This window comes from Ciconia boyciana, chromosome 4 (assembly GCF_034638445.1).
Source record: "Ciconia boyciana chromosome 4, ASM3463844v1, whole genome shotgun sequence".
Taxonomy (NCBI): Eukaryota; Metazoa; Chordata; class Aves; order Ciconiiformes; family Ciconiidae; genus Ciconia; species Ciconia boyciana.
The window spans coordinates 49,489,140-49,502,289 of record NC_132937.1 but is presented as its reverse complement, the minus strand read 5'-3'; the positions used below and the strand labels follow the sequence as shown (position 1 = coordinate 49,502,289).

At 35.9% G+C, this 13,150-nt stretch overlaps 1 protein-coding gene across 4 annotated transcripts in view; it reads left to right on the top strand.

The window, feature by feature from the left end:
- Window positions 1-13,150, top strand: part of PTPRD (protein tyrosine phosphatase receptor type D) — a 380,545-nt gene that overhangs the window by 160,350 nt on the left and 207,045 nt on the right. For all 4 annotated transcript variants that reach the window (XM_072859514.1, XM_072859513.1, XM_072859512.1 and 1 more), the window contains exon 4: window positions 1,321-1,462. In XM_072859514.1, the coding sequence (XP_072715615.1) occupies window positions 1,321-1,462 (142 nt within the window). The remainder of the gene's footprint in view (window positions 1-1,320; window positions 1,463-13,150) is intronic.

Here is a 13,150-nt window from a genome sequence, read left to right as displayed (position 1 = left end):
TATTCTTTTGTTTGTGCTAAGATGAGATGGAGATGTTGTGTTGCCTAGATTTGTTTAGGACAATGGCTTTACTTAAAGAACAAGGAAAAGTAATACAGCCTGTATGCTATCAAACCAATTTCTTCTCAGAAAAAAACAGTTTTTATCTTATTTCCACTTAGACCTCTTCCCCTGCTAAGAAGAAACTGAGCAATTCCTACAATGAAAATGGGAAGATAATGGGCCTATAACCATAGTTTTTACTATGGTTTTAAAGTACCCTGTACTTTATTTGTCTCTTACTCTCAACGAGTATAGAGATCTAGTAGATTACTTGTGTGTAAATTAGACATACAGACACAAACATATGTGCAAATAGGCATATATGTAAATTGTTTTGTGCATGTATGTATAGATTATGGCCAAATATTAATTATTTTGTTAAAAAAAAAAATAATTGTGACTGTCCTTTCTTGATAAGTGCCATTTACCTGATGGTAATACTAAGATATATTATTGACAAATAATTTTTTAAAGAGTAGATTAAATAGATTAGTATTATTACTTAATTATTAGGAAGGCTTTTCTAATGCCTGGAGTGCTGCAGTACTCATCAATATCTGATGTGATTCTGACTGCAGAACAAGAAGGAAATAAGAGCCATTCAATTAATTCTTTTTCATGTGAAAATTAATCTTTCTTGTGTAAATATTGCAATTTAAAAACTAAACCTTAATGTTTAGCCTTATTATTTAGTCTCTTAACTGGTTACATGTTTTCTAATACATTGTTGGATAAATTTACTCACGTTCTGTGGGTTAAATGCATAGCTAAACTGAGTAGTCCTGTCTTGTTCAGAAATTGCTGACCCTTTTTCACTTTGGAGCTAAATGAATGAGTGAACTGTACTCTGTGAGTAAAGTGGGAATATAGCCTGCAGCAATTAAAATGAATGTAACTAGCATTTGAAGGTACAGTACTTAACCTAAGAGAATGGAGAGAGATTGGTGGTGAACTTCAGGATAAAAGAGCATTAAGTTACAGAATCCTTTCTTACAGCCCTTGTTAGCTGGGGGGTTTTTTGTTGTTTGTTTTTCATCCTGTCTTTTTTGAAACTATCTTAGAGTGGCCATTGAATGCTCACTGAACAGCAATGTATGTTAGAAGGCATTGCCACTTAAACATTTTCCCATCTGTGTGGAATTTGCTCTGGTATGTGTGTTTGAAAAACGAACCTGGATTTGATGACATGAATACCAACAGGTCATTGTTCATGAACAGATTAACTGAGGGATAGGCATTTGTAACAACATCTGTGACAGCTTTTGTTTCCTTCTATAGGTAATAGAGTTTGATGATGGATCTGGATCAGTTCTCAGAATACAACCACTGCGCACGCCACGAGATGAAGCTATTTATGAATGTGTGGCTTCCAATAGTGTTGGCGAAATAAGTGTGTCCACGAGACTCACAGTTTTACGTGGTAAGTTCTTTCTAAACATAACTAATTTAATTCCTAGAGCTGAAAGTGCTATGTTGTTGTAAAAGAGAGGTTTCTCTCCAGGAAAGTTAAGTACAGTTCTTTTCAAACGGGCATTATTATAGTCCTGATGCTGTTAAATACAGACTTTTTCACATAATACTTGAATATCGTGTTTCTGATTTTTGACCATAAAATGGTAATGTGAATATGCAGGGTATGACAGATTAGAATGAAGAAAAGAAGTAAGAAATAAGTGAAATGGAATTGCGGTGCACAACAGGTTATTATATCAATTATTGATCAAAAACCAATGCTTTATGAATGCATTTGATTTACATTTTAGTGCTGCCCTGGGTAGCTTAGCTTTGTGTGATCAGCATTTACACAGATATTTGCCCAGTTAACAGTGACCTTGAGAAGTTGCATAAAGGGTTTTTAGTTGAAGTTAAGCTGCTACAAGATTTTCCACCCAAGATATAACACATAAAAAAGGGGAGGGCTTCTTCCATTTCAAATTTGGAAATGGTCACCTGACTTGTATTCTTACTTCAGCAAGAAGTTTTTGAAGACAGTAAAGGAAAAAAAATCCATTTTTTCAACTATACTTCAGGAGTGAGGATATGAGTATACTGCTAAGTCTACTGTCTAGATAATACTCAGAGGAGTAAATGCGAGTTGTCAAATGACCTGAACATTTCATTCTGTCACCTGGGGATGAATGGAAACTGGATTTGGAGATACTTCATGAAATACCATACTCTTCAGTTTGCAGGGTTGCTTTTATGACTGAAGATTACTGTCTTGTATTGTGATATTACATGGCATTACTTGATTTGCAGAATTAACTGCTATGGGCCTGTTTATAGGAATTGAAGATGATTAGTCAGCTTTACAGAATTTAGAAGAAAATTTGTAAAATGTATGATTTAAATAATTTTTTTTTGATCCTTCCATCCCAACAAATGTAGGGTGACAAGGAGGTTTCTTTTCTCTTATTCTTCCCTGAAGCTGGATTTTTATTAAAAAAAAAAAAAAATTATTTATTGCTGTACTTTTATTAGCTATTTTAATCGGTACAGACAGTCCTGGCATTACTGTTGGAGTCAACTAACAACACTATGTACATATATAACAAGTAATAACACTAAGTACATACATATTTTTTTTCCTAGAGGTAGTCTGGTGTGAGCAAACCTTTTTAATGTTTAAAGTTCTTATCTCTAATGCCATGATTGTTCTTTCTGTTATCTTTTAAAAATTCTTCCCAGTCTGGCCAATGAAAATGGGAAGACTGATGGTTACGTTCATATTTTAACAACACCATGGACCTGTTATTATCTCCCTAAGATAAGGTTTTCCCTTTATTAACTGATAGAAGCATTTTTTATGCACAGCTTCCATGTTGTTGAAAATGAACATAAAATGACATTTTCATACTTTATTAAAAGTTTTGTACATTAAAGGGAGATGGGAAAAGGGACAATAGGGAACAAAAAGCAAAAAACAATGTGAAAATGCAGGTGGAAGAAGTATTCTTTGTCTTCAGAGTTTCTTGAAGTGTATTTACAACACACTCTGGTCTTGAAACATGCGTGCATGTGTTTTGAAAGATACTGTTCTAAACCAACCAAAGTTCTCATTTTGGGGTTTGTAGAGAAGAAGCAACAGCCCGCATCTCTCTACTGAGGGCCATAGTGGTTGAAAAAGGCAGAAGAGTTGTCCGAGTGTCAAAACTGACTGACTGTAAAATATTATGTTTCTTTGCTTGTCCTATTGATCATTTAATCAATTTCTTGTAAGGCGTATGTGGCTCTGCTGCCTATTTCTTACTCAAATAGCTCAATGCTACTTCAGACAACCTTAGCATCAGATCCTGTTTTAAAAACCATGCATACTGATATGCATGTGCAAATGCCTGATGAACAAAAAATGTACATTATTAGTTAGGAAGTTTAACATTAAATAAATTTAAATTTTAAATATTAATTAAAAATTAATTGTCTAATTACACAAATATGAAATATGAAAGATTGTGTGTTATTTCCAGCCATAATACGTATCGCTTTTGCAACTGCTGGAATATACTTTGGCCCCAGCAATAGGTTTATGGATTTAATCTGAAACTGGGAAATATGAGAACTCATGAACATACTGGGACTGTAGGTTTAGATAAAGGGGTGACATCAGAGAAAGCAAGGACCATGCAGAGTAACAGGGCATTGTAAGGAAATTTTGGCAGGGTTAAAATTTTGAAGTGCTCTAAGTACAATGACTTCCTATATTGCTTTCCAAGACAAAGGATAGTTAAGTCCTAAGGGCATTATCATTACAGTGGAAGATAAGTAATTCTATTATTAGCTTCTACTTTGCAAACTTACACAAATCTTCATTTTGTACAGTCTGCAAAAGTAGCCTTGTGGAAAACACTCAATCTGATTATGCCTTTGTGGAAAAGAGTGCCTCTGTGCCTCACATAGCTGCTGTAGGAATAAATATATATCATAGATGTGAACAGGAATTAACAGACATAATCAAAAGCAAAACAGAATGGAGTGAGTTGGGCCTGTGGTCCACTTAGGCTTTACTCATCCCTGGGGCATGTGTGTGACTCTGGACTGCAGAAGATACACACATAACTTTCATATGTTCTTCAAATCTTTCAATAATGGTGCTATCACAGACCCAACTTGGCATTTGTGTCTCTTGCAAGAGGGCACCCTGGGGAGGAAGTCAGAGTTTACCCACAATCAAACCCACAAGTATTGCAACCCTAATATGGGATGTTGGTGAAATCAGGATGTTCCCAGGAGTTGAACTATCTACCTATATTCATTTTTGTTCATTCGTTTGTTTGTTTCACTAAATCCAGTTTAACTGCTACAAATCTTTTGCTCAGCACAGAACAGCAACATTTTTGCCACTATATCCATATTTTTAGAACCAAACTTGTCAGTTTTTCTGTCTGTGGCAGTATAGAGTAACACTAGTTCTATGCACTACAGGTTTTATGCTGTTTCATTAGGTTCTTACACTATGACCAATCTGTAGTACTTAGGTCTCTAAGAACTATGAATATAAATGAAGTCTTTAGCTTCTGGGTGTTGAAACTTCACAACGTGAGAAGGAAAAAGGGCAGAAAAGGCAGCTACAGGTGATAACATTTCAAGGCCTTAACAGATAGAAAGTATTGGGCCTTTTTTTCTGTTACCAGAGTAAATCAGGAAACGTTCCAGGCTAAACTTTTACTTGCGAGGCTGAATATTGTGACAGTCTGGACCAAGAGTAAATGTCTGAGATAAATGGAAACTGCTTTTGATTTTCTGTGTATAAAGGAGGCAGCTGTTTTCCAGGGCAGATTCACCCACATGAAAATGCTGAATCTGAAGGGAAACAAAGCTTGTAAGAAGTCTGGAAGTCTCCTGCCAGACAAGAGGAGTTGATGCTATTTATTTTGGAGCTCTTTGTTTTGAAAATTTGTACGAAGAACCATATGAGTAGAACAGTGCTTTGATTCTTTAATTCAAAATTATAAGTGTTCAATAGGCAATGAAAGACAATAAAGTGTAGGATCTTCCCATACTCTGCAGACATCAGAGATGGAATAGCTTTCCTTTTATTGTCCATTAATTTATTGTTAAAGCCACGTAACTCTGTTTTTTGGTCTTGCAAATGGTGGATAACAGACATTTTTCATGGCTATAGAACAAGGATTCTGGTGTCATATGCAAGTGTATAAATCGTTCAGGAAGGAGGAAATGAGATGTCTCCTTCTAGTAGAGAAATCAGCAACAATTCCATGCCGTTAATTTTAAGGAATCCTGCTTTTCATTTTTTAAATTATTTTATTATTATTATTCCTTGATGAAGTTCTTCCAAGACTATAAGGACCTCAAAAAACTTAGGTTCACCTGCCTCCTGAGAAGGTATATGATTGCAGCACAGAAGAGTGTGGTTTTAAGCAAGGATGGAGAAGGTCCGGTAGAGCAGAATACCTAAGTACATTCTACTGTCACTGCTCTTTGCTTTTGTTTTCTTTGCTGTCTGGGAAGTAAAGAGAGAGACTACACAGGACACTTAAGCAGAAGGCAGTTTGTTTTCTCAGCCCACAATTTTCTCTATTATTGTTGATCATACTGTACATTATAAAAATATTGACGTATAGCATCTTTATAGGACAAGCACTGTATAAGGATGGAAGAATTAAAGTAAAATTTCTATGGAAAGTGCCTAAGGCAGTTATTCCTTTTTATGCTTTTTAGAAACTGATTGATTTAATGTCACAGTCATTGCTACATAAAATAAAAAGTGCAATATTTACTGAACAGTGTTTCCCTGTCCATTGATACACACAGAGATTGAGATTGAGATAACTGAGAGAGATGATTTTTATTAGACTCTCAGAAGTGCAGAATGTTTCCACACTGTTTAAAAAAACAAACAAAAAAACCCCCAAAACCAGAGATTATGAATCCAAGGTGCTACCTTTTTGGTTTCTGGTGCTAGCAATAGATTCAAGATTAAATGATAACAGAAGCTCATGTCTGTATTTTCACTGTACCCAGTAGTACTGAAATGAGAAGAAACTATTTTGAAGTAATCTGTCATCTGGGACAGCTATCTTTGAGGGCATGGAAATTAGACAAATGGAGTGGCACAGCTACAATGTTGGAAAATGTGCTGTGGGATATCTCTCATTTCTAGACAAATGGGAGGAAGGACTGTACATATTCTGGGTATTAGCTGCATGATAGGAGAAATTTGCCGTGTTCCAACTGGAGCTGTATAAACGATACATACCAGTGTTTATCTGACTGAACAGTTTGCTGTATAGTCACAGTGATTATTGCCAGGGGGCTGCTAGAAGGACAGGCTTTTGAAAGTGGAACGAATAGAAACAAGGGAAGCAAGAAAACACCTATGGGAAAACTTCATACACTGGAAAGACATTTATCTCAAACGTATATTGCATGAGAAGACTTTTGAAGAGCCAAAGCAGTATCTTTCCCTCAAACTTCCTGAACTTTCAGTGATCATGCTATATGTAGCGCCTTGTGACCAGAATTAGCATGTTCATTACAGTCTTATTTTTATTATGCCTCTTTTTGAAGAGGAACACTGTTGTTCCTGCTGTGAAAATGGTAGTTTGCAGTTTATGTTGTAAAGTCTCTCCTGGGGAGCTGTGCAAGGAAGATTAAGGAACAAAACACAGCTGCTTGACAGCCACACAGAAGGATTTTGTGAAATAGTGAAACAAAAGGAGAGGTAGCCAATACAACTTAAGCTTAAAAGAAACCCCTACAGGCAGTTGTAGAAAGGCATGCAGATTTCTTGAAATGGCTTACAAAGTAGTACAGCATTAAAAATATTTAGCTGTAACATTATAAACTATTTTGAAATATTTTCTTTGGGTATGTGAATGTATGTTGGGCAAACAAAACATTTGCCTTGCACGCAGTATAAATTGAAATAGTTAATGAATTATTGATCTTTATAAAAATGGGGTGGTGGGATTTAACCACCAGCCAGAACAGGATACAAAATAATAATTTAGTGAAATACAAGGTCCTTGTTCTAAGTTCCTTTATAGTGCAGGCATATATGTGGTAACTAATGTTAATGGTTTAGAAAATACTGCACCTTATAAATTCTGTAGCAATCAGTAAACATATAAGGGTCTATTACTGTAAATATATGATGCAGGGTATTGAGTTCAACTTCTAGGAATATACACTTGATCTTCCTAATTTCACAGTTATCTATTGTTGACTTTTGTGTAGTTCTTTAAAAAGCTATGTTTGTAGTCATTTAAAATGAATGAAAATGATTGAATAACTGCGATAAGTATTGTAAGAATTTTCTGGCAAGTGCCTCACCTCATGTTTTTTTTATAGTTAATACTTTTTTATGTTTCCACTTATGTCCCTAGATGCAAAATTTATGAAATATATTTTTCTCCTCAATCAGTGAATATTTTGGTTACACTTTTTTTTCTTAGTTTTAAATGTAAAAATTTTCCTTTTTCTTGCACACTATTTTATTATAAAGAACCTGCTACAGTAATTATAAATTTAAAGCTGTATGTTAGAAAGCTTCTTCCAAAAAGTAGAGCAGTCACTTCAAAAAAAAAGAATGAAACAGCAATCCCAAATTTCTTGATTGTCACTGTAAATTCCTGTAGCCAAGACTTTCAGAGAGTAGTTACTTTGGAAAATCAAGAGTGGACTGCTCAACTTACAAGACCTTTTAAGATGTCTTAAGAAGGTATCCATAGTCATCAGATTTTTTTGAGACATCTGTCCTAACTTTATTCCCTACAAACAATTTTTTTTATTCATGAAGTTTCTTTCAACTCTTTGTTGTCCTTCGTATTCTTTTAACATGATTGATTGTTCAGTTGTATTTGCTCAATGAGCATACATGGAGAAAGTTTTCCTGCTGCCAACCAGTAATACCAGCTACCATTATGTCTTTGTAAAGGTTTATTTTTCTTCCTTCTATTCCTCACTGAATTTCATATGTTAGTGAATTTCATCCAGCCAAGTTTCTGTTTTACATACAACGCTATAAAATTATCCAGTTCAGTTTCACATATTAGTACATGTGCATAGAATCAATTTTAGTTTTTGAAATACTAGCAGTAGTAGAAAATTATTTATGACTGACATTTATAGGGCAGTATGGATGGTCCTAAGAGATAAGCATTGGCTTGAAATCAGTAAGCTGGCTAGGCTATATCATATTTGTTCTTATTATATATCTATGAAAGACAAGAAACTTGTGGTTCATAGATAGATGTCTGACAGTTGTTGTGATCTAAGAAGAGGAATTGAAATAATACCGGACAAAAGCAGAGCAGTTCTATTTAGCTTGAAAGAATTCTTCACTGGACAGTTTTGGCTAAGAATGTACACCTGTTAAATACTTTCAGGCAAGAGCTCAGACTAATTTTAGCATGACCCCCATTTGGGTATTCCCATTCTAGTATCTAACGACTGTATATGGTATTATAGGCATTTTTGATAACAAGAGGAATGAGTATATGCTGGCCATTTGGAAAATGCAAACTAAGCCATCCTGAGTAGATCAATTTTAAAACACATTTGTTTTATACTTTTTTCCCACTCATTGATACCTATGATGATTCAGTCCCTTTTCCCACACTGTCATCCCCAAATCATCAGAAATCTGTCAGAAACAAGTGACAATGTGAACAATGAAAAAGGAATTAGTAGGGGGAAGAGGAGTATTTCTTCTGCCAGTCTGTCCTTGCAGAATCAGTATCAGGTGATGTAAGCACAGAATTAAAACGAAGTTTCCTAACTCTAAAGAGCCATGACCTGCTATATACAATAGGCTACCATTTTGGTCTGGTTCCTCAAAGACTGACCCAGATATAAGCAGTACACAGATATGATGTTACAAATGATCTTTACAAGAAAAAGCAGAGCATTAACTCTGTGTACAACTGCTAGCTGTTCTGAATAAGGATAGTTTTTTTGAATTCTGTGCTATAATTTTGATATTTTGCAGCGCTACCTGTCTATGTACATACATAAAAAACCTGACTTTTTCTAGTTTCTGCTTGGATGTAAGGTAATTCAATTTAAATAAACCTGTCATTCAAATTTGCATTGTGTTATTTTTTTTATCAATTTGTAAAATGGTGGGCCATTTGTCTATTTTAATTGATACAAAAAATAAGTACAAAATAGTTTTTCTTATACCAAGAGTTTTTAAAATGCAATCACTTTTCCTGGGATTAGTTGTTATGCATACGTTTAAGGCCCTTGGCCTTGTGTAGAGCCCTGTTGGTTCAGTATTGGTTCAGATTATGCAAGCTTTCATTGTTCAGTGGCCTAAAACCACTGTCTCAATTGAAGCCAATGACTTAATGAAAACCAATGCAATTAATCAAATGCCATGTTTCCTGTTGTTGTTGTAATCTGTGGCCTCAATTCTGCATGCAATTTATCTATCTGTATGTCCTCTCACTTAACAAACTCTTACAATATTAATTAGCAATGTAATTGTCATTACTGCACAACATTAAAGTAAAATTGACAGCAGAATTCTAGGGAATTTTTTCATGTCAATATTTCATATTGATTTAAAAAAAGTAATGTAATTCTAGAGATTATCTGAGAAGATGATATGATTAGTTGCTCAACTGCTGACAATGTCAGAGTATCTGTAAGGCACCCAGTGGTATTAGCAGCTTGACAGTTTCAATTTAATTGTTATCACAGCAAATATTCATATAAGATGCCTAATATAGCATAAGAAAACCAAGACAATTACTAGAAAAAGACGTTCATGTAGTAGGTCTGTCTTCAGCTTTCCAGACTAGTGGTTTCTGTGAACGCTCATGTCTTATCAAGTGCACCATTAGGATGACAGAAATGTTTGCTGAAATATAGGACGTTTGACACTAGTGTACTGAAGTGACAGTAAAATTAAATCCATTTTAATGTAATAAGTGCTAATCTTCAAATACAGAAAAAGCCTAGTAAGAATGCGTTTTCACATATATCTGAAAATGTAATTTAGAAATTAAAGAAAGCTTATGTAATACTTCAGCTTGCTTAGCCTGGCAATAGGTCATAAAATAGTATTTATTACTGTGATTGTTAAGTTTTCAAAGATTTGACATAAGAAGCAAAAACTAAAAATAAGAATACATACAAAAGTATTTAAAATATTTTTGGCGAACATATAAACATTAAAAGGAAGCTGAAATTCAATGGATCTTGTCAAAGCAAAAATATTTTTATTATTAGGACTAGTAATAAATTCTGAAGCAATGACTTTTAATTGATGCAACAAAGCAAAGGAGGTTTCATTGCATTAGTGGGGTAGGAGGGTGAAAGCACTGTGATTTAAGTGGCTCTATGGGGAGGGAGAAACTTTTATGAATACTCTAAGGCTTAGGCAGGATATAAAATCCTGTTGTGATATATATCACTTCAAGTATTTCAATGCTTGCTGTAAACTGACATGAAGTTCTGCAGCTGACCTACTACTGTTCCATTTATCTTTGTAGCAAAGATGCATTAATAAAGTTACCATTCACCAGTTCAGTAGCAAATGGAATTTCTTTGTCTTCACTTACAAATGGGTAAATCATGTGCAAAATTGTGACTTAAGTCCACTGTGATTTAAATTATTCCATTAAAGTGATTTACTGTAAAACTGCTACAAAGAATCTACTGTGATGTAAAATGTTAGATAGTAATAGCATTTTAGCACTTTTGTTTAAATTGAATGCATCTTGTGATGTACAGTGTCAGTGCATGCTTAATATGACAACAGCAAAATGAAATAATGAGGTAATTTTTCAAGTGGAAGCATTTCAATAAGCTTTTCAGTCAAATACAGTCAAAAAACACTGATTAGAGCCTGGTGTCTCATTAGGAACATCAATGCACCTGAATCTTGGCTTATGACACTGCGGTCTTTCATAGACTATTTCAGGAGATATTGCCTTAACAGTGCATATCTGAATTATTGTTGTTATCCGAATTATTGTTATTATTGTTACAGCAGGACCCCTCGATCATCTACCAAAGGTCTTGGGAGTCTGGGGAGGCCCCTGCTGACTGGAAGCTAGCCAATGTTATTCCAATCTACAGAAAGGGCGTGAGGGAAGACCCACGGAACTGCAGACCTGTTAGTCTAACCTCAGTTCCTGGAAAAATTATGGAGAAGATCATACTGGGTACTATTGAAAGGCATTTAAAGAACAATGCAATCATCAGGCACAGTCAATAGGGGTTCACAAAGGGAAAGTCCTGTTTAACTAATTTGATATCCTGCTGTAATAAGGTCACCTGCCTACTGGATGAAGGGAAGGTGGTGGATGTAGTTTTTCTGGATTTTAGTAAGGCTTTTGATATTGTCTCTCACAGCATCCTTCTGGACAAGTTGTCCAGCTGTGGGATGAGCAGGTTCACGGTGTGCTGGGCGAAGAACTGGCTGAATGGCGGATCTCAAAGGGTTCTAGTGAATGGGGCTACATCTGGCTAGCGACCAGTCACTAGCGGTGTTCCTCAGGGTTCAGTTCTAGGGCCAGTCCTCTTCAGTATGTTTATTGATGATCTGGATGCAGGAGTTGAATGCACCATTAGCAAGTTTGCTGATGATACCAAACTGGGAGGTGCTGTTGACTCTCTTGAGGGACAAGAGGCCTTGCAGAGGGATCTAGATAGATTGGAGCATTGGGCAATGATTAAGGGGAGGAAATTTAACAAGACCAAGTGCCGGATTCTGCCCCTGGGACAGAGTAACGCCAGGCACAAATCTAAATTGAGAGAGGAGTGGCTGGAGATCAGCCCCGCAGAAAGGGATCTGGGGGTGCTGGTCAACAGCAGGCTCAGTATGAGTCAGCAGTGTGCGCTGGCAGCCAAGAGGGCAAACCGCATCCTGGGGTGCATCAAACACAGCGTAACCAGCTGGTCAAAAGAGGTGATCATCCCTCTGTATTCAGCACTGATGCGGCCTCACCTTGAGTACTGTGTGCAGTTCTGGGCCCCACAATTTAAGAAGGATGTGAAGGTCCTTGAATGTGTCCAGAGGAGGTCAACAAAGCTGGTGAAAGTGCTGGAAGGCATGTCCTCTGAGGAACGGCTAAGGACTTTGGGCTTGTTGTAGTTTGGAGAAAAGGAGGCTGAGGGGTGACTTCATTGCTCTCTACAGCTTCCTGAGGAAGTGGAGAAGGAGGTGCCGATCTCTTCTCCCTGGTATCCTGTGACAGGACGTGTGGGAATGGTTCAAAGCTGTACCAGGGGAGGTTTAGACTGGATATTAGGAAGCATTTCTTTACAGAAATGGTAGTCAAACCCTGGAACAGGCTTCCTAGAGAGGTGGTCGATGCCCAAGCCTGTCAGTGTTTAGGAAGCATTTGGACAATGCCCTTGATAATTTGTTTTAACTTTAGGTCAGCCCTGAAGTGGTCAGGCAGTTGGATTGTTGTAGGTCTCTTCCAACTGAAATTTTCTTTTCTTTTCTTTTCTTTTCTTTTCTTTTCTTTTCTTTTCTTTTCTTTTCTTTTCTTTTCTTTTCTTTTCTTTTCTTTTCTTTTCTTTTCTATGCTATGCTATGCTATGCTATGCTATGCTATGCTATGCTATGCTATGCTATGCTATGCTATATTTAACAGTAGTTAAAAAAGATCGCTTAAAGGAGAACTCTAAACATGTTAGCTTCACAATTCCCTTAATTTTCAATCAATGTAAGTTTTTTATCTGAACATTAAATAGTCTTGTTCTTTCTGTGCTCATTCATATTCCCTGCCTTTCAAACAGAAATTTATCTTGGAAGAGTACGGCCATATTTTTGTATCCCATCTAACTTGGGTAAGAACAATTCTTCACTACTGTGAATATCCTTGTAAAGAAATCCATTTTTTATGATCACTGCTATGAATGGCAGTTATAAAGTACATTTTCTATTTAATCATTTGAAATTCAGTGCTTCTAGCTTAGTACCAAGCTCAAAAGATCATCTTAGCTCCCACATATTCCATTGTTTCAGCTGTTGCACTGCCATCTTTTCACTAGGCCTGTAATTTATTTTAATAAAATATATCATCTTGTCTTAAATGGCATTATCAGCCCAGCTCCTAAGATAAACAAATCTGTATAGACAACCTCTATCTTAATGTTCACACAGAGATTTATTTAGGTTTTGGCT